This window comes from Mustela erminea, chromosome 5 (genome assembly GCF_009829155.1).
Source record: "Mustela erminea isolate mMusErm1 chromosome 5, mMusErm1.Pri, whole genome shotgun sequence".
Classification (NCBI taxonomy): domain Eukaryota; kingdom Metazoa; phylum Chordata; class Mammalia; order Carnivora; family Mustelidae; genus Mustela; species Mustela erminea.
This window is the reverse complement of record NC_045618.1, coordinates 111,444,789-111,467,440: the sequence shown is the minus strand read 5'-3', so window position 1 is coordinate 111,467,440 and position 22,652 is coordinate 111,444,789. Positions and strand designations below refer to the sequence as shown.

Sequence of the window (22,652 nt, the reverse complement as noted above, 5' to 3'; positions counted from 1 at the left end):
CAACAACCTTATGAATTAGGAGCCATTACTTCTCCAACATACAGAGGAGGAAACTAAGGCACAAAGAGGTAAACTAAGTTACCCAGGGACTCCCGGATGGGGGCAGCACTGTATCTAGCTCTAGGGTTACTTCCCACAGGGAGCTCACAGATTTACTCAACCTACAAAAACTAGCAAGAGCACCTTCTCTCGCAGGCCTGACAAGCAGAAAACCCACGTCTCTTCACAACCAGTCTTTCCAGAAAGAAGACTTGACCAAGAAAAAATGCCACCAATGGAGGGCTCCAGTGTAGCTAACAAAGGGAACCACAGGGCAAACAAATCACACAAGATTCAGCAGGCCCCACTTTGAAAAGAACAGAGGTAAGAACTGTAATCTCTAGTCTAAAAACCAATTCAGGGTGGTTCTTCCATCTAATTTCCACATCTCTGAATAATCTCACTTCTTAATTAGATATTTATTTATTTATTTATTTGACAGAGAGAGAGAGAGAGAGAGAGTGTGAAAGCGCTTGCACAAGGAGGAGGGGTGTTAGAGAGAGAGGGAGAAGCAGGCTACCCACCCACCATGCAAGGGGGAGTGTGACAGGGGCCTAGGTCCCAGGACTCCGGGATCATGACCTGAACCAAAGGCAAGTGCCCAACCGACTGAGCCACTCAGGCATCCTCCAACCCCACCTTTGAATAATCTCTGAAAGGACATCTCTGTTAAGCCAGGGTGGGCTCTCACCACAAATGACAGGGTATTTCACTCAGTTCCTCTTCTCAGTCGCTTCTCTGGGGCCACCACTGTTGACCCCAAGGCAGCCATTTAATAACTAGTGAGGTCAAAGGTCCATCACACAAGCTGTGTTTTTTTTGTTTGTTTTTTAAGATTTTATTTATTTATTTGACAGAGATCACAAGTAGGCAGAGAGAGAGAGAGGAGGAAGCAGGCTCCCTGCCGAGCAGAGAGCCTGATGTGGGGCTTGATCCCACCACTCTGGGATCATGACCTGAGCCAAAGGCAGCGGCTTTAACCCACTGAGCCACCCAGGCGCCCCATAAGCTGTGTTTTTTGGTCAGGAACTCCCTTCCCTGTTACACTGGGAGGCCCACAGTGCCACCACCTTCAACTATTTGCCCCAAAGTCATCTTTCCAGTAAGTATGAGCTTAATTCCCACATTTAAAATTACAATTCCTCCATGCTTCAGAAATCTCTATTCCTTTCCTTTGCTCTGGTTTTCCCTTTGGCACTTCTCATCACTTCACATTTCTGTACCTATTTTATTGTCACTATCTACCCAAGAGGACGCAAACTCCAGAAATAGGGATTTAGGCTATTTTATTCACTACCACAGTCCCTATACTCTGAAGAGTGCTTGCATACAGGAGGCATATATATATTTGTTGAAAAAGTGAATAAATAGGGACGCCTGGGTGGCTCAGTTGGTTGGACGACTGCCTTCGGCTCAGGTCATGATCCTGGAGTCCCGGGATCGAGTCCCGCATCGGGCTCCCAGCTCCATGGGGAGTCTGCTTCTCTCTCTGACCTTCTCCTCGTTCATGCTCTCTCTCACTGTCTCTCTCTCAAGTAAATAAATAAAATCTTAAAAAAAAAAAAAAAAAGTGAATAAATACCCCAAAATGACACACACTTGCCTCTAACCTTCAGATCTCTCCCAAATGTTAAACTCAAGACTGCAGCATTGGAACTCCCCTCAAGGGAGAAAAGGGGTGTTCCTTCTAAAGGGAGATAATTGGGCAACTAGATTTCCCACAGAGTCGAATAGGCAGAGATGAAATCTGGAATGATGAACTCTTGTCTAGTCCTGGCTCCAAGTAAGATACAAAAGAAGAATAATGAAAACAGACCAAACTCAAGGAAGGCCTTTTTCAGCAGAGTGGGAAACATGGCCGTGAAAGAAGACTGCTGTAAAGATTAGCTTATGAAATTCCTTCTCACAAAGTAATAAGTGCCTGACAGAATGAAAAACACCGTGTACTGGGCCACCTCTGCCACTGACCAGCCTAATGACCTTTGGCCAAATCACATCGCTTTCAGCGGCAGGATGGGATGGATTGAGTGGACTGGGTTTTGGAGAAATTCTGACTGTAGAACTCATGGCCTGCCTGCCCATTTTTTCTCCCTCCAAGTAAGAGATTTTACAGTTCAAAGACTGTATCAGGGAAAAGACTGCCCAAGGCCCTTGAAGGCTTGCAAATTTATCCCTGGAGAGAACCAGGAGTTGCCAGCAACCAAGAAAGCTAACCTGCAAACTTTGGAGAAGAGGGGGCCCCTTCCCTGGACTCCAGGATCCCTGGATGCCATGGAAGATGTTAACTTACCTTTCCTCTCAAGAGTGTCCCTGACCTAGTAAAAGAGGACAGGAAGGGACACCCTCCCAGAGCCTCCACATGGGAGTCCAGCCTACTCAAGCTATAAGAAGTGCCTTCTTATGCAGATTCCCCCAGAGCCATAGCCCCAGTCAGAAGCCTGTTGCAGCCTCAGCACAAGTTGCTGGGGGATTCCATGACCCCATGAGCCAAGAAAGCTGTCCACTTTTCCAAAGCTCCCACCTTCTGAGGAACCGTGACTAGTACCAGCTTCCGGAGTCCAGCACTCCATGAAGGTCAAGGGCCCAAGGTTTGGCAGTCTCTGAGCCATCTTATTAACACACGAAAGAAAGATCTTCAGTTAAGTACAAGGAGACCTCAGACTGACATTGTGTTAGTAGGAACTGATTACCACAGGGCAATGTAAAAAATAAGCCCAGTCAACTCTGAGCAGGCTGGGTAGAGGGATCCTTCCAGTACCTGAAATGCAATTCTAGAAAATGCTTTCAATTCTTATAACCAAATCACTACCATACTTTGATGATAACTAGATTTATATTTAAGGTTTTAAATAAGCGGTTCTCAACTTTCAGGATGCATCAGAATCACAGAAATGAGCTTTTAAAAGACTTAGAGAATATATGAACTCAGTGGCTTATTGCTAGCAATTCCAATTACCAGTCTAGTGTGGGCACCCAGGCACTGATATTTTTCCCAAGTACCCTATAAGACTAATTTGGCAAAACTATCTTGGAAAAGACTGGCAATTTCTACTAAAACCAATCATACATATTTATCCTACTACTCTACAATTCTACTCTTACATACATAACCAACAGAAATGTGTGTATGTTCCACCAAAAGACTTGTAAAAGAAGGCTCATGTGACACATGTGTGGCTTAGTCAATTAAACATCTGACTTCAGCTCAGGTCATGATCTTGGGGTCTTGGGATCAAGCCCTGTGATGGGCTCCCAGCTCAGGAGGGAGTCTGTTTCTCCCTCTCCCTCTGCCCTTCCCCCTGCTTGTGCTTTCTCTCATGTAAATAAAATCTTGGAAAAAAAAAAAAAAGTGCTCATAGCAGTTACAACTCATACCACCAAAAACTAGAAACTAAGTGTCCGTGGATGAGTAAATAGTGGCAAATTCATACAGCAGAATACAATACAGCAATGAGAGTAAATGAACTACAACTACATGCAACATGAAGTAATCTCAGAAACACAATGTTAACTCAAAGAAGCCAGACACTGAAGTCTTTATACAGTACAATGCTATTTATATAAAGTTCAAAGACAGACACCATTAATCTACAGTGTCAGAAGTCAGGGTATTGATTACCTTTACGGGGGGTGGTGACTGGAGGGTATAGGAAAGAGGGCTTCTGGGGTGCCAATGACACTTCTTGATCTGGGTGCTAGTTACTCAGTAAATTCAGTTACAAAAAATTCATTGAGTTATGTATTCATAGTTAAATAAAAAGAAATAAAAACAAAAAGCTCCCTGAGTGACTTTGAGTTCATGTTGAGAACCACTGAAATTGACCTCAAGGCAGCTATCACTGTCAAAAAGATAATCAATCATCCATGTATACATTAACTTAATCATTAACACCACTAAGATGTATTGAACATTTATCATGTGCCAGAACAATTCTAAATCCTTTTCAGCTAAAAATTAATTCAATTCTCCTAATCACTCAATAGCCCAGATATTATTTTTATTATATCTGAGGAAGTTTTGGTATAGACAGGTTAACTAAATTGCTTAAAGCCACACAACCACTAAGGAGTGAAAGAAGGTTTCTAGGTGTTTGGGATATAGACATAAACAGGACAATGCATGTATTTGCCTTTATGGAGCAAACAGACATATTTAACTTTCTCTCCACTCAACAATAGGTATCCACTGACCACCTATTCTCAGTGGCCTGCCAGGAAACAAGCCTAAATTATTTCTTCAGTCTTTTATTTTTATTTTTCAAAGATTTTCCTTATTTATTTGACAGAGAGAGAGAGACAGCAAGAGAGGGAACACAAGCAGGGGGAATGGGAGGGCAGGCTTCCCGCAGAGCAGGGAGCCCAATGCGGGACTCAATCCCAGCACCTGGGATCATGACCCAAGCCGAAGGCAGATACTTAACGTCTAAGCCACCCAGATGCCCCTTCTTTTTTTTTTTAAAAGAAGACTTTATCAGAAAAGCCACTGGTAAAGGGAACAGGTTTGACTATAAGCAAACAAAAAGCAAAGGCAAGCAGAAACAGTGCAGTTTAGCACAGCACAAGTTGAAAAGCAGTCAGATGTTAAGTATTGTGATTTCAAGTCTCAATGTCTGGAGTTCCTCCTTACCTACAGGAAAGATTCACCACCATTTACTGTATATCTCACCTTCTTTGTCCACCATCTCTACCTTCCAGGCAAAATCATTTTGCCCCAGGGTGAATTTCACCAACAACGACTCCCTAACACACTCAAAGACCTCTACTCACAGAGTTGGCAAGTTCACAGGGCAATTACTGTTGCCAACTACAGCAACTACTAAGTAACTGATGAGGTCAAAGATCTCAAGATCAACTTTCAGGAGAGTCACACAAGATATATCCTTCCCTCTTCTACTCTGGTATTTCTCCACCAGTCACTTCCCAGACAAAAAGCAGCAGGGTGTACTTCCTGGGAGTGTTTCGCAATCATATCCACTAGCTAAACATTTTAGATTTCCTGTAGGTCAAATGCAATAGGGAATAGTCGCAGGACTCAAGAGCCAAACTTGAAAGTAACTCTAGGGCCTGGAGGGAGACAAGGTTTTTTGAAGAGCATGAAATTGAAGGAAAAGGAAGTTTACTAGATTCCACTTAGCAAATGACTCAGGTGTAGTGGAAAAAGCCAGCGCTGGAAGTAGTCCCTCCATCACTAATCAGCTTTATGACCTTGTCAAGTTTTTTCACCTCATTAGTCTGTCTCCTCACCGCTGAATTATTGGGGGGGGGGGTAAACTGCATTAATGAGTTCTGACTATGGCGCTTCAGACAGTCCCAAACACACTCTTCTGCCAGAAAATCGTCAGCAGCTGCATTTTAGGGAGCACACTCGGGCCGCCAAAACACAATAGCCAGCGAGCCCAGGCACCGGGCAGCCCTTCTAGAAACTCGGACTGTGCCCAAGGCCCCATTCTTTGACTGCTAGGGACCGATCTCCAGGTGTGACGAGTTCAATACTATGTCCTCCCTCCCCACCCGGCTGGCCTTACTCTTGCGCTACATGTGTACCTCCAGCAAAAAAATGGGAACCTGGGGACCTGCACACTATGCTCAGAACCCTCGCCTGCAGCCCAACATGCCCTAACAACAATGACAGGTGCTTACGCGGAGACCACCTTCCCGTTCAGGATTTCCGCCGGTGCCATGGCCTTTATTAGTCCGCTGCCCACGATGGACACCACCAAAACTGAGGATCCACTAGCTTCACCGGCGCGCGGGACAACCCAACCCACGTGTTTAGGGACTACCCCGGAGATGCTGCTTCTGCGCCTGCGCTCCCCCCACCACTGCCCCCCCGCCGACGCGCGTGCGCAGTCCGGAAAAACGGAAAGGCCTGATGAAGCGAAGAGCGGGGATATGGAAGTTCGATGCCGCGGAAAGATGAAGGAACTCGGTGATGAGTGGCTGGCGGAAATGATTGGCTGGTGGAAGAAGCCCTTTCGGATTGCGTCTTCATGTAGGGCGGGGAATTCGCGGAAGAAGGGTCAGTTCCGATCCCAGCCCTTCCTGGGCGGAGCAGCGGGCGGAGCCCGAGGGGCGATCTCGCGGGAGAACGGTTTGGCGCGCGCGGGAGCGAGGCTTGTACCTCTGCGCTGGCTTGGGCTCGGCAAGGTGTCGCCCGGGGGGCAGAGGGCGTGGCTTCCCAGGAAAATATCTGGGCAGGCTCCCGCGCGCAGGACAAGGTGGGGCTCAGGGCTGGCCTGCAGGGATGAAACCCGCAGGCCGTGAGGCGGCTTCCCTTCTGGCGTTCCTGCCCCCGACGCTGTCAAACGGGTGTGGGACCCGCACCCCTGTTTTGAGTCCCGGGGTCCGGATAATGCCCGTCACCGGTTTAAAATCTCAAGTGACGCCTGCTTGGCCGGGGTCGGAGCCTGCGCGCAGTTGAAGGCCCCTCTGAGCTGGATCGCTGTGTGGCTCCCAGTGCCCCGGGGTGACCTCGGGGTGGGTCCGTGCGGGGAGGGGCGTCAGCTCCGCAAGCCTAGATTTTGTCAGCTCCCCGCGCAGATCTGGGGTTGGAGAGGACGCAGGCCTTAAAACCCACGAGCCACCGGCCAAGGCACACGCTCCCTCTCCACAGGCGTCCACTCTGCTCCAGGAAACGAGCTGCGTTTTAATGTGCTTACGGTACAGTCATCCCTGGAGAGCTCTGAAGTCAAGTTGTACAAGGCACTTTGTTTCTTTCCCCTGTGTTATTGACAGAAAAAGTATGCAAGTTTGAGATTTGGTACACATTATGAAATAATTTCAATAAGGTTAGTTAACATTTCCATTCTCTCACATGATTACAACAGCATTGTGTGTGGCCATAACATTTAAGATTTATTTATTTTTATTTTTTATTTTATTTTTTTTTTAGCAGTGATTCTCAACCTGGGATGATTTTGTCCTCTAGGGGACATGTGGCCATATCTGGGGACATTTGTGGTGGTTGTTAATAATACTTTGTGGGTCAGTGTGATTGGCATCTGGTGAGTAGAGGCCAGAGATGCTGTTAAATATCCTACAATGCATAGCACGCCCCCAACCCAGAATTATCTAGTCTAAAATGTTAATTGTGCTGAGGTTGAGAGGCTCTCTTTTTTTTTTTTTTAATTTTATTTATTTATTTGACAGAGATCACAAGTAGGCAGAGTGGCAGTCAGAGAGGAGGGGAAGCAGGCTCCCCAGTGAGCAGAGAGCCCAATGTGGGGCTTGATCCCAGGACCCTGGAATCATGACCTGAGCGGAAGGCAGAGGCTTTAACCCACTGAGCCATCCAGGTGCCCCTAAGATCTGCTCTCTTAACTATTGTTATAGTCACCATGCTGAACATTAGATCCCCAGAATTTATTCATCTTATACCTGGAAGTTTATACCCTTTAACTAACATCCTTACTCCCTGGCAATCATCATTCTATTCTATGTATATGAAGTGGGCTTTTTAAAATTCCACATTTAGGTTTCTTCCAGTATTTATCTTTCTCTTATTTCACTTAGCATGTGACCTCGAGGTCCATGTTATCCTAAAAGGCAGGATTTCCTTTTTTATAGTTGAATAATCTATATATATGTGGGTAGGATTGTGTATCACAGTCTCTATCTATTCTTCCTTCCATGGTACAGGTTCTTTACATATATTGGCTACTGTAAATTGAGGGTGCCGATATCTCTTTGAGAGCGATTTTGTTCAGGTCACTTTGGATTTGACCAAATACAGTTTCTTTTATAAACCATTTTTTGGGGTGCCATGTTTCACTAATGGAGAGCTCATCTTTTCAACTTCATTCTTTTTTGGGAGGTTGGGGAAACTTTTGGTAGGTGCTTTTGCCTTATTTTAAATTCTGAGGATATTTAGTAGCTTTATGTGTGAAATTAGAGAATCTCTTTTTTGTTTATTAACAGTTTTACTGAGATAACTTATATGCCATAAAATTCACCTAATTTAAATGTACAACTGAATGATTTTTACTATATTTATAGACTTGTACAACCACCACCATAGTAGAATTAAAGAATTTTTGGTGAGTTTTTTTTTCTGGTAATTTGCACAAGTGGACATACTAGAAACACAACTTAATCAACTAATCTTCAATAAAATAGGAAAGAATATCCAATGGTAAAAAAGACAGCCTCAAAAAAAAAAAAAAAAAAGACAGCCTCTTCAACAAATGGTGTTGGGAAATTGGACAGCTACATGCAGAAGATGAAACTGGGCCATTTCCTGACACCACACACAAAAATAGACTCAAAATGGATAAAAGACCTCAATGTGAGACAGGAATCCATCAGAATCCTAGAGGAGAACACAGGCAGCAACCTCACTGACCTTGGCTGCTGCAACTTCTTGCTAGACACTCCCCCAAAGGCAAGGGAAACAAAGGTAAAAATGAACTACTGGGACTTCATCAAGATCAAAAGCTTTTGCGCAGCAAAGGAAATAGTCAACAAAACCAAAAGACAACAGATAGAATGGGAGAAGATATTTGTAGATGACATATTAGATAAAGGGCTAGTTTCTAAAATCTAGAAAGAACTTATCAAACTCAACACCCAAAGAACAAATAATCCAATCAAGAAATGGGCAGAAGAGGGCACCTGGGTGGCAGTGGTTAAGCAACTGCCTTCGGCTCAAGTCATAATCCTGGAGTAGCAGGATCAAGTCCCGCATTGGGCTCCCAGCTCCATGGGGAATCTGCTTCTCCCTTTGACCGTCTCCTCTCTCATGCTCTCTCTCACTCTCTCTCTCAAATGAATAAATAAAATCTTTAAAAGAAAAAAAGGAAATGGGCAGAAGACATGAACAGACATTCTCCAAAGAAGACATCCAAATGACCAACAGACACATGAAAAGATGCTCAACATCACTCGTCATCATGGAAATTCAAACCACCTCACACCAGTCAGAATGGCTAATATTAACAAGTCAGGAAATAACATGTCAGTGAGGATATGGTGAAAGGGGGACCCTCCTACACAGTTGGTGGGAATGCAAGCTGGTGCAGCCACTCTGGAAAACAATATGGAGGTTCCTCAAAAAGTTGAAAGATAGAACTACCCTATAACCCAGCAATTGCACTCCTGGATATTTATCCCAAAGATACAAATGTAGTGATCCAAAGGGGCACCTGCACCCGAATGTTTATAGCAGCAATGTCCACAATAGCCAAACTATGGAAAGAGCCTAGATGTCTATGGACAGATGAATGATAAGGAAGATATGGTATATATATATACAATGAAGTACTACTCAGCCAGCAAAAAAAAAAAAAAAAAAAAAAAAAAAAAAAAATTGCCATTTTCATTGGGGTGGTTGAATCTAGAGGGCATTATATGAAGTGAAATAAGTCAATCAGAGAAAGAAAATTATATGCTCTCATTCATATGTGGAATTTAAAACATGAAAAAAAAAGTCGTAGGGGAAGGGAAGAAAAAAATAAAGCAAGATGAAATCAGAGGGGCAAACCATAAGAGACTCTTAGTCATGGGAAACAAACTGTGTGTTGCTGGAGGGGAGGGAGGTGGAGGGATGGGGTAACTGGGTGATGGACATTAAGGAGGGCATGTGATATAATGAACACTTGGTATTATTAAGACTGATGAATAATTGACCTCTACCTCTGAAACCAATAATACATTATATGTTAGTTAACTGAATTGATATCTTACATTAGCAGAAAAAAAGCACAACTTAATAATGCATGATATAGTGATATAACTTGATATGAGGACCTCTGAACACATACCCTCATATCATGTTTGACCAGAACAAGTAAAATTAAGCGAAAAATTGAATCAAGTGTTCCTGGCAAATTGCAGGTAGTGAAACTTCTGTGGCTTATAGTACGAAATCGATATTGACTATTTCAGCTGTCTTGTTTGCTGAGGAAGATGGCAAACCCCCAATTTACAGCTGGAGAAATAGACTGAAGGGATACCTTGCCCAAACTATACAGCTGTGCCTGGGATAGGCCCCACACCTTCCTTTGTTTCTAAATATATTGCCTTGCCAGCTCAACAGCCTGGTTTTCAATAGTAATAATGTCTTCCTATGATTTGTATAATTCATTCACTCATTGAGCAAATAGTTACTGAGTGGCTGCTGTGCTAACAACAAAATTACTGCTCAAGGTGCTAGAGATGCCATAGCAAAACAACCAACTTTCTGCCCCCGGCTAATATTCTGGTAAGTGAAGCAATGATCAATTAAATAAACATATAATTTTAGATGTTGAGACATGCCATTTTTTAAAAATAGGCAAGCTAAGAGGATGTGTAATGATGGTAAGAGGCAGGAGAGTACTGTTTGAGAAATGTGATGAGAAAGACTACTCTGGGAGTTCTGACTTGAGCAGAAACTTGAGTGAAAAGAGGAAGTTGGGATGTAAGACAGTGAGAGAAAGTATTTGACCGGAACAAGTAGGAAAGTGGAGTTGTCATTTATTGAGTTGAAATAACACTGTGGCAGGAGAAGGTTTTGAGGTTTAATTCAGTTTTAGATGTTTTCATCACCCAGTTTTAGATGTTTTTTAGATGTTTTCTGCCCCTCAGACATCCAAATGGAAATAGATATTTAAGTCCACAAGGTAAGAGCCCATGAAGGGTATGGGTGTAGGTAGAGAGAGGACCAAAAACTGATCTCTGGGGCACTTCAGTGTTCAGAATTCAAGGATGAGGAGAAAACTGGGGGGCACATTGAAAACCAGAGTCCAATGTGTTATGGGGAGATCTGCAAAGGCATACAGCTTTAAAAGACAGGTTAAAAATAAATAAATAAATAAATAAATAATAAAAGACAGGTTAAAAAAAAAGTGTTTCATGGGAAAAGGGGTAATTCAAATATCTTGCAGATTGGTCAAATCAGGTAAAGACTGAGAATCAATCATTTCACCAAGAAGAGAAAGAAAGAATATTTTTTTCAGAATATTTTTATTCAAATGATCTTATTGGCAGTTGCTTGAATAAAAAGTATATCCTTTTTGCAGGATCTCCATTTTTTTACAAACTTATTGAGGGTAATTTGATAATATCTATCAGAAGCTTAAATGTATTCTTTTTTTTTTCTTTTTCTTTTTTTAAGTAGGCTCCACACCCAGCATGGAGCCCAATGTGGGGATTGAAGTCATCACCCTGAGATCAAGACATAAGCTGAGATCAAGAGTAAGATACTTAACCAACTGAGCCACCCAGGTACCCCAAATACATGCTTTTTTTGACCTTCTAATTCCACTTTTAGGAATTTATCCTAGAGTGATATTTATGCTTTTAAACAAAGATATATGTACCAAAGTGTTCCTCACAGTGTTGGTTTCAATAGTAAAAAAATCTCCATCGAGATGGATACAGTTGTTAAAGGAGGGATAGATAGGTAAAAGATGTGTATAGATGTGTAGGATAGTTTTCATACATTGTTAAGTGATAAAAGCAGGTTATCCAGTAAAATGTACAATATGGTTTAATTTATGTTAATACATGTAAAGGAGGTTTTCTTTGACTATACTATCAAATGTTGCCTGCTTATTTACCTGATAACTGTGATACTAGCTTATTTTATTCACAACACTTACCACTTTGTAAAATGATTTTATTTATATATGTGTTCGCTTTTTGTAAGCTTTGTAATACATTTCCCGTCTTGTTCATTCTTATAGTGCTGCTGCTCGGGGATACAAATTTTAGAATCTTTTTTAGGGGAAAAAAGAATATTTTTTTACTTTAGTTATTAACTATTACTCTCATTCCAATGAATATCACTTCTTACTGCCTCGTTCTTATCATTTATATAAATGAAGATAGTGGATGGGGACCCCTGGGTGTCTCATTCAGTTAAGCGTCTGCCTTTCGCTCAGGTCATGATCCCAGGGTCCTGGGATCAAGCCCCACATCGGGCTCCTTGCTCATCGGGGAGCTGCTTCTCCCTCTGCCTGCTCCCCCTGCTTGTGCTCCCTCTCTCTCTCTCTCTTACAGATAAATAAATAAAATCTTTAAAAATATATATAAATGAAGATAGTGGAACAGTCATCCTTAACCCTAAAGTCACATTAAAATTACCTGTGTAGATTTAAAAAGAAAAGATTATGTGTAGCCTCCAGTGTAGACCAATTTCCAGTCAGAACTTGGGGTGGAATCAGGGTATCGCTATTTTTTAAAGCTTCCTTTGAGACTCTTAATGTTCAGGCAGAGTTGAGGACCACTAGAATATATATATGAAGTATAATCCTTAGGATTCTGGTATCAAGAATACATAATAGGGACACACTTTCTCTAGAGTAAAAATATTTTCCAAGAATTAGAATATCAGTGTTTCAGACAAATCATCTTTTGCTTTAGGAATAGCAGATTGAACCAATCATTTGCTCCTCTCAAAGTACTTCTCCCTTTAAGAGGTGTAGGTACTGGAGACAAAAAATTTAAACTATTTCAAGAAATTCACAAAGGAAAGACCCCAAATTTCACATTTACTGGAAGGTTTCTTTCAGTGGGATCACTTTCTTAAGAGTTCTTAAGTTTACTAATGCTGGATGAAAACCACTTCACGTTTTCACTTCATTCATTAGGGAAATAACCATAGGCCTTCCTGTATCACTTTGGGAGGACTTTTCCTTCCTAGGACCTCTGTGATGCGTTTACCTAGAAACAGCTTCTTTGATGTGCAAACATTCTACTGGCAAATTGTGCAAGGCAGCCACTCCTATAGGACAGTTCAGGTTTCTTCTGGGAAGTGAAATTTGATTTGGAATTTTCTCTTGTACCTGATATGGTAAAAATTTATGGTTTTCACTTTCTAAAGCATAGTGAAGTACAGCATACTATACCTTTTTAATTTGAGGTATCGATAAATCTTATGAGCACACAGAAAACATAGAATAGTCATGTGCAAACCTACCACCACAGAATAATTGTGTCATATTGCTGTATTTTATTTACTTAGTCTCCTAATACATTTTTATTATATAAAGTTAATTTGGGAAAACAGTACTATTATCCATAGAAGTTAACTTTGTTAACTTTGTATTATCCATAGAAGTTATCCATAGAAGTTAACTTTGTATTAAGTTTTTTCATTTCCATATTATCCATAGAAGTTAACTTTGTATTAAGGTTTTTCATTTCCTATTGGGTCCTTTAGTTGTTTAATGTGTTATTTTTGTGTCTACTCTGGGATGATAGAAATAAGCCAGGAGGGGTGAAGGGTGGGGTGAGCCTGGTGGTGGGTATTATGGAGGGCACGTATTGCATGGAGCACTGGGTGTGGTGCATAGACAATGAATTTTGGAACACTGAAAAAAATAAAATAAAATAAAATAAAAAAGAAATAAACCAGGCATAGATCCTGCTCTTGGGTACCTTTAATGTAGTAGAAGAGATAAGATTTTTACATAATACAATATTGAATGAGATAACACTTGAAATATAGATCATACCCTACAAGAGTTAAAGAAAGAGCGTAATTACCCTCACCTTGCAGAAATTAAGGAATGAGGTGGTGTTTGAACTGATATTGAAGGATTTATATGTTTGTGCTTCTAGAGATAGAGTTTGTCCCACATAATAGCCTATTTTTTTAGAGATGATATGAGTGAAACTGATTAACTAAATTTGCTTTTAATAGAGCATAAGAGGGACGCCTGGGTGGCTCAGTTGGTTGGACGACTGCCTTCGGCTCAGGTCATGATCCCGGAGTCCCGGGATCGAGTCCCGCATCGGGCTTCCAGCTCCATGAGGAGTCTGCTTCTCCCTCTGACCTTCTCCTCGCTCATGCTCTCTCTCACTGTCTCTCTCTCTCAAATAAATAAATAAAATCTTTAAAAAAAAAAATAGAGCATAAGATTCATAAAATATGAAGGAAATAAATAATAGAATTCTTAAGAAGTCTTTTATCTCTGCTATCATTCTCATTCCAGTACTGAGGAGCAGTTTGTTGTCCCTTTTCATTCACCAAAACTTAAGTTGTTTTCTTTATTCTCTTCTTTGTTCTTAGAAAAGGGATTAATGCAGTAATGACTTTTAGGTATTAAATAATGAAAATGAGGAAAAGATTAAAGTCTCATTAGAGATATTTATACTCTATTTATTTATTTATGAAGATTTTATTTTTAAGTAATCTCCACATCCAGCGTGGGGCTCAAACTCACAACCCCGAGATTAAGAGTCATATGTTCTAGCGACTGAACCAGTGGGGCTCCCCAGAGATATTTTTTCTTTAATAATTGCCTTTAATATCAGTAAAAGGAAATAATACAGGAATTCCAAAATGTATTTCAGGGTTAATGAGTAAAATCAGGCCTTCATGCTTTCTGTTCCATGTTATTCAAATCTCACCGTCTTAATTTTTTTTCCTCTGAAAATTCTTGTATTCTGAGAAAATTCAATTTTCTGGAAGATACTAACTAGCAAAGGAAACACATACCCTCTACTTACATGTAGTCATTCTAGTCCCCAGTTTCTAAATCTGCTTTCTCATTCCCCTCCTTGATATATCCCCTGATCTTTAAAAAGAAATCTCAGTTTTTTGTGTGTGTGTTTTTTCTGTTACCTAATAAACACATGGAAGATGACTTTCCTTTTTTTTCTTTTACTTTAGAAGAGAAAGATAATGTATGAAATTGAACTGGGTAAGGAATATGGATTTAAGGCAGTACTGAAGTTCTTGGGAAACTGAATATATAAAAATTAAAAAGTTACATTTTGCATTCCTCAGAGCAGAAAGAACACTATGAGCTATCGGATGCTACATTATTAACTCATGTTAGATTTATCTTTTGGCTGAATCTCAAGAGATATAGTTAGGGTTCCTGATAGAGAAATTGAAAATGAAAGATATTTGCGAGTCAGGTGTGAATAAATAGGATTAATAAATAGCATCTAAGTATGATATGAGTGCATATATGTACATTAGCAGGCTGTTTCAACCAGTTACAATTTAAACAGTGGTTTGATACCACTGATCTATCTTTAGAAACTAGATCTGCCTTGTCTCCAAGCAACAGGTTCAGCAGGCACCTCCTTCTGAACTCTGGTTAAGCTGTGAGGATCTGAAGTGGAACCTTCCTGAAGACATTGCTATTGGTGCTGGCATACCTCAGCATCAGTTCCTGGATGCTCTATACAGACTCTCCTCGGAAGCACCTTGGGTCACCATTACTACATCTGTTTCATGCTTCTTTTATCTCCAGCATGTCAGGCCCTTTCCAGTTGTAAACCACTCAAACGGAAAGGCATCTAGCTGGCTGGGTTGGTAGGGCATGTGACTCTTGATCTCACGGTCATGAGTTCCAGCCCCATATTGGGTGTAGAAATTACTTAAAAATAAAATCTTAAAAAAAGAGAGAGATAAAACCCCACTGATAACATTAAAGACTTTTTTTTAACTTTTGATCACATCCCCATTTTGGGGATGGATAATATAAAAAATTTAACAAGTAGGATCAGACATTAACCAGTAAGAATCTTTGCCATTCCTAGCACTGGGGCAGGCCCTGGAGTCCCTACTGTTGAGCATTAGGCATCTTGATTACTAGACTGAAAGGGGGTGAGTGCACCCAGGGACTGAGGTGGTAAGAGATGGAGGTGTTAAGGCAGCTGCTATGATAAACCTCTACGAAGTGTTATTTGACCATCTTGGACCACACCCCCCAACCTTTTTTTTCCTTTTCAGAGATAACTATTCTGAACTAAGTACATAACCTTTATGTTCTTACATATATGTGGATACTTCTGTTTTGGACATTTAAAAAATTACATAAATGGTATTCTAGACTTTCTGCTATGCTATTTACATTCAGTCTTATGTTTTTGAAAGTTATACTTTTGATTCACTTAACTTTGTGCACATGAACTGCTGCATAGAATTTCATTACAGATTAATATATCACAATTTTTATATTTTTTCTTATATAAATAAGCTGCAGTGAGTATTCTTATACAGCATGCCTCCTTGTCCATATCTCCTAAATATGAAATTAAAAAATTTTCAAGCTGTATTTGAAAGAGCTAGCTACAAAAAATAAATTACAGGGTGACTATTTCTTATTTTTATAAATTAAAAGCCTAACTGGATATAATAGCTAATACTTTTATTATTGGTGTTTTAAATCATTTTTTTAAAGATTTTATTTATTTATTTGACAGAGAGAGATCACAAGTAGGCAGAGAGGCAAGCAGAGAGAGAGAGGAGGAAGCAGGCTCCCCGCTGAGCAGAGAGCCCAATGCAGGACTCGGCTTAACCCACTGAGCCACCCTCGCACCCTGGTGTTTTAAAATCTTAATGGGACGCCTGAGTGGCTCAGCTGGTTAAGTGGCTGCCTTTGGCTCAGGTCATGATCCCAGCGTCCTGGGATCACTCAAGTCCCACATCGGGCTCCTTGCTCAGCAGGGAACCTGCTTCTCCCTCTGCCTCTGCCTGCCATTCTGTCTGCCTGTGCTCACTCTCTCTCTCTGACAAATAAAATCTTTAAAAAAAAAAATCTTAAGGATATTGCAAAAAATAATGGATATTTTCTGTACATGTCTTTCTTACAGAATGATGAAAGCTAAATATGCACTGAAGTATTAAGAGGAAATAAAAAGAAATATTATTAAATACAATTATTTAAAAAAGTTGTAGTGAGGGGCACCTGGGTGGCCCAGGGTTAAGCCCCTGCTTTTGGCTCAGGTCACGATCTCAGGGTCCTGGGATCAAGTACTGCATCAGGCTCTCTGCTTAGCGGGGAGCCTGCTTCCCCCTCTCTCTCTGCCTGCTTCTTGCCTACTTGTGATCTTGCTCTCTGTCAGATAAATAAATAAAATCTTTAAAGAAAATAAAATTAAGAAATAAAAAAAAGTTGTAGTGATATTGCAATGTACTAAATAAGACACCTAGCACTGTTTAATCAATGTACCCCTGTGTTAGATCTCAGGTATGCTGTCAAGTTAGTCATATTAGTTCATGGTACATTACCGTCTTTCTGTACAAGGTTGCTCTTCTTTTTTTCCCCCATCTCCATTTCTAACTCCTTTCAATCTGATATGTTTGATGTGTGTTTGACTATATATTCATCTTTCATAAGTATGTGCTTTTGCATATGAATTTATTTTTTTAAATTATGTCACACTTAGAAAATTATAAAATGTATACACACAGATTAGATAATAAGAAAAATACCTATGAACCTGCCTCCTAGTTTCATAGAACGTTGCAGCACCTGAGACAGACTCCCTGTGGGTCTCTTCCTAACTGAATCCCTTTGCTGCCACCTAAAATTCAAAACAGTAGATTTTTTATTTTTATTTTTATTTAAAATTTGTTTTAAATAAAACGTTGGAGCCCAATGTGGGCCTTGAACTCATGACCTTGAGATCAAGACCTGAGCTGAGATCAAGAGTTGGACACTTAAATAGTAGATATTTTGAATTTTGTGTTAATCACTCCTTGTTTTTCTTCCTAGTTTAATACCCATATTTGTATCCCTAATTAAAATTATTTTTATCCATTTTTGAAAGGCTACTTGAATAGAATTATACTGCTTTTATTCTTTTGTTACTTCTTTTGCTTTGTGATATTTGTGTTGATGTATGTGATTAATAATAATTTTCAACATTGTGTAGTATTTTTTGTATGAATATACCACAAGTTATTTATCTATTAAACTCTTATCTGATATGTGAGTTTTCAGTTGTTTGCTTTTTAAATAATGTTGATAATCTTTGCTTTTAACTGGAAAGTTTAGTCCATTTACATTTATTGATATTACTATTTGGACAGATCTCTGTCATTACATTATGCATATTCTATTGTCTCATTATTTTTCTGTTTCCTTTTCCTTCCTCTTATCATGCCAAAAATTGGTTATATTTTTATTTTGTTGTTTGTATTGATTTTTCATTCCATTTTTTCCTTCTCTACTATTTTAGAAATTATATGCTATATGACTACTGTTTTAGTAATTATACTAGCTGTTTCAACATGTATAATTAAAGCTAACTGAAATTTTTATGTTACTCCTGAGAAATTGGAAGATTTTATAGTGCTTTAAATTATTTTTCTCCTTTCAATGCATTTTTTTTTTTTGGTCTTGTATTGGTTCTATTCTTTATTTTCAAACATAAATCAGATTTTTAAAAATTAAGTCTTGTTTAAATATACCCACATTTTTACTATTATTTCTTGTCCATTATTCTTGCTTGTATTTCAGACTTTGTGAGTTAATTTTCTATGTGAAATCTATCCTTTATAATTTTCTTTTTTTTTTAAAGTATTTTTTTTAATTAATGATTTTTATTTATTTATTTGAAAGATCAGAAGTAGTCAGAGAGGCAGGCAGAGAGAGAGAGAGAGGAGGAAGCAGGCTCCCCGCCGAGCAGAGAGCCCGATGCGGGGCTCGATCCCAGGACCCTGAGACCATGACCTGAGCTGAAGGCAGAGGCTTTAACCCACTGAGCCACCCAGGCGCCCCACCTTTATAATTTTCTTAAATGAGGGCATATGGTAAATTCAGTTTTTGTTTGTCAAAATGTCTTTATGCTATCCCATATTAAAACATAATATCATTCAGAATAAAATTCTAACTGCCAGTTATAATAGATCCTTGAAGAAACACTATTATTTTATGCACTATTATAAAATATATGGGGTGCCTGCATGGCTCAGTGGGTTAAAGCCTCTGCCTTCAGCTCAGGTCATGATCTCAGGGTCCTGGGATCAAGCCCTGCATCAGGCTCTCTGCTCAGCAGGGATCCTGATTGCCCCCCTCTCTCTACCTGCCTCTCTGCCTATTTATGATCTCTGTCAAATAAATAAATAAAATATTTAAAAAAAAATCTTGCCAGCTAACTTATCCATAGTATGAAGTGATACCAACTTTAAGATGCATCCCAGTTAAGGAAACCTGAGTGATTCAGTTGGTTAAGCATCTGACTTGTGATATTGGCTCAGGTCATGATCTCAGGGGTCGTGAGATTGAGCCCTGTGTTGGTTTCCATGCTTAACAAGGACTCTGCTTGAGATTCTTTCTCTCCCTCTGCCCCTAACCCCTTTTCTTCTCTCTCAAATAAATAAATAAATCTTAATTTAAAAAAAAAAAAAGTTGCATCCCAACTGCAGAGATGAGAAAACTTGTGTCTCAGGATCAATGAAAGATGATATATTTTTCTTCGTGCATTACAGCTATCCTTTTGCTGTTTTCTAGCTTCTTTGTTGTTAAGAAGCCACTCACCAGTCCAACAGCTATTTCTTTGTAACCATCTGTCTTTTCTATTATCTGCTTTTTAGATAATTCTTTGCCATTCTGCAATTTCATTATGAGTGTATAGGTAAGGAATTCTTTTACTCTTCTTGAGATTTGCTAGACCACTTTATTGATATCTTTCAACAATTCTTTTTTTTTTTTTTAAAGATTTTATTTATTCATTTGACACAGAGAGATCACAAGTAGGCAGAGAGGCAGGCAGAGAGAGAGAGGAGGAAGCAGGCTCCCCGCGGAGCAGAGAACCCGATGCGGGACTCGATCCCAGGACCCTGAGATCATGACCTGAGCCGAAGGCAGTGGCTTAACCCACTGAGCCACCCAGGCGCCCTCTTTCAACAATTCTGTAAAATTCTCAGGCATTATGTCTTCTAATATTGACTCTGCCCATTCTCTAAGTTATAAATTTCTCGGACTCCATATAGACATATGATAGACCACCTCATGTTGTTCTCTGTGTCTTCAAACTCTTTCTTATATTTACCACTTATTTTTTCCTATATGCTGGCCTCTTGATAATTCCTTCATATAAATCCATTCATTCATGGGTGCCTGAGTGGCTCAGTCATTAAGTGTCTGCCTTTGGCTCAGGTCATCATCCCAGGATTCTGGGATCAAGCCCCACATCGGGCTCCCTGCTAGGCAGGAAGCCTGCTTCTCCCTCTTCTACTTCCCCTGCTTGTGTTCCCTCTCCAGCTGTGCCTCTCTCTGTCAAATAAATAAATTAAAAAAAAATCCATTTGTTCCTCTCTCTGTCAAAATAAATAAATGAAATTAAAAAAAATCCATTTGTTCTTCAGCTAGGTCTAATCTGCTTTTTAATGTGTCCATTCAATTTTTGAATTAAAATTATTATACATTTCCTTTCTGGAATCTTGCTCAGTTTTTTCCAACATGTTTATTCTTTGTGGTCTTGTGACTTATTTATATTTTCAAAATTCTCTTTTTAAAAAAAATTTTATTAAGGATTTTTAAAATTGTATTTTTATTTCATATTATTATTATTATTATTATTATTATTATTTTGAGAGAGAGAGAGAGAGTATGTGCAAGCTGGGGGAGTGAACGGCAGAAGGAGAGGGAGAGAAAGAATCCTATGTAGGCTCCATGTTCCATAAGAGCCCAACACAGGGCTCCATCTCATGACTCTGAGATTATGACTTGAGCCAGGATTGAGTTGGATGCTTACCCGACTGATCCACCCAGGCACCCCAAGAATTTTATTTTCAAGTAATCTCTATACCCAACCTGAGGCTTGAACTCACAATGTCAAGATCAAGAGTTGCACTCTCCACCTACTAAGCTAGCCAGGCACCCCTCTTTTATTTCTTTAAATAGTTAAACATAATTATTTTGTATTTTCTTGTGCAGTTCTATTTCTTATTATCTTGGTAAGCATAAAATTCTAAAACTCGATAACTTAAAAAAAAGACATTTTGTTCCTTCAGTACATTAAGCACCATGTGATACATTTATACACTTTTAAGAGATTTATGTTAATACATTTTTCTTGGTTTTATTTGAATCATACAAACTTTGTTTTTAACAAAAGTTACTTAACAAAAGTGTTAACAATTATACTTTGCATACTTTGTTCTTAACAAAAGTTACTTAACAAAAATGTTAACAATTACATTTTGCATACCCTTTTGACAATACGAGGAGATACTGTATTATAGGTAAATATACCCTAATCTTTACCTTCAATATAGATATGGAAGGAACACAAAATTATTGATTTACTAAAGTCAGATTTTAAAAAATTGATTTGTATAATAATATAATGCACAGGAATTGATTTGTAACCAAAAGTAAAACAAATACTGGTATATCTTTCATCAGTGGCCTTCTGATATTTCATGTTTCTTATAAAGTTTTTATTGGATGTGAGTTAAAATTTCCCCAGATATCTTATTTGTGTTTTTTTGATTCCTATACTCTTAGAAATTATATTTATTTAGATGTGCTTTATTTAAGGTGTTATAAATTATCAGGTATCAATTTTTAAAAAAAACATAAAGTAGTCTTTTAGGTCAACATGTTACTTGTTATTTTCCTGAGACTGATTGCATTGGTTACCATAGCAACTCAAAATAAATATTTTAAAGTTGTATTTTGTTTAAAGCTGCTTATTTGAGTTTGTGTGGGTTACAACATTGTTGGTTTTCATCAGTAGGATACATGTTTAGTTAATTAATTTGTATTTCTCTTTGTAGGCTTGTTTTGATCCACCTGTTGTGGTTCCGACCAAGAACCCAGTGATGTACAACAAAAGGGCAGCTGACCCAGTCCATCCTGACCTTACTGGTTTGTTGGTGAAAAACAAGAATCTTTTAGCTGAGGTATATGGATTATCTGAAAATAAAATGCCAAGGGAAATTATGTCCTCTGCAAAAGTAGGAAGAGAAACATTCTGATAAGGGCTCAAAGTATTAACCAGTTTTGCTTTTTTCTCAATATTGAACTGCCTTATCATGGAGAAGCACTAATTTAGACCCAAGTCTGTCTTTTGCTAGATAAATTCTCTTGAGATAAATCATATGTATTTAAGTGCTTTTGAGGTGACTGCTAAATGCTGTATTGTTAAAATAGTGTTGAGGAACTGCCATGCTCAAAATTTATGTAAAAATAAGAAATTTTATGTTTTAAGCATTTTTTAGTGGAAAGGTTGATTTCCTATTTAAAACATAGCACTGGGGCACCTGGGTGGCTCAGTGGGTTAAAGCCTCTGCCTTCAGCTCAGATCATGATTCCGGGGTCCTGGGATCGAGCCCTGCGTCAGGGTCTCTGCTCGGCGGGGAGCCTGCTTCCCATTCTCTCTGCCTGCCTCTCTGCCTACTTGTGATCTCTGTCCATCAAATGAAGAAATAAAATCTTAAAAAAAAAAAAAACACATAGCACCAAATGTCAAATATCCACTAGTCTTATATAATACTTGATGAAACGTGAGTGTGGGTGGCTCAGTCCTTTAAGCGTCTACCTTCCACTCAGGTTATGATCCTGGGGTCCTGGGATGGATCCCCACATCCAGCTCTTTGCTTGGTGGGAAGCCTGCTTCTCACTCTGCCTGCTGCTTCTCCTCCTCCTCTTCCTCTTCATCCCAGATTTATTGCCATATAATTGCCATATAACATTAAGTTTGAGACGTACAATGTGGTGTTTTGATATACATATACTTTGCTAAATAATGGCCACAATAATGTTAATTAATACTTCCATCACCTCACATAATGACTGTGTATGTGTGTGGGGGGGTGAGAAGGCTGGTTTCTTCTGAGACCTCTTTTTTTGGCTTATAAATGGCCATCTATTCTCAGTGTCTATATATATGTAGATAAAAACATATTTCTTTCAGTTTTATTTATTCTAATATTTTCC

The 22,652-nt window shown here is 39.3% G+C and overlaps 2 protein-coding genes across 5 annotated transcripts in view; one reads left to right on the top strand and one right to left on the bottom strand.

The window, feature by feature from the left end:
• MTHFD1 (methylenetetrahydrofolate dehydrogenase, cyclohydrolase and formyltetrahydrofolate synthetase 1) overlaps window positions 1–5,899 on the bottom strand; it is a 59,293-nt gene extending 53,394 nt beyond the window's left edge. The window contains 1 exon segment of the mRNA XM_032344464.1: window positions 5,680–5,899. Coding sequence (XP_032200355.1) covers window positions 5,680–5,720 — 41 coding nt within the window. The 5' untranslated portion in view covers window positions 5,721–5,899.
• Window positions 5,900–5,940: 41 nt separating this feature from the next.
• Window positions 5,941–22,652, top strand: part of LOC116591512 (myosin-2 heavy chain, non muscle-like) — a 45,753-nt gene continuing 29,041 nt past the window's right edge. Inside the window, exons 1-2 of one of the 4 annotated variants that reach the window (XM_032344471.1) lie at window positions 5,941–6,031; window positions 21,491–21,616. In XM_032344471.1, coding sequence (XP_032200362.1) covers window positions 21,536–21,616 — 81 coding nt within the window. In that variant the 5' untranslated portion in view covers window positions 5,941–6,031; window positions 21,491–21,535. Of the gene's footprint in view, window positions 6,032–11,198; window positions 11,242–12,055; window positions 12,812–21,490; window positions 21,617–22,652 lie in introns of those variants that run through there. The other 3 variants (XM_032344472.1, XM_032344469.1, XM_032344470.1) reach the window with 3 other exon arrangements.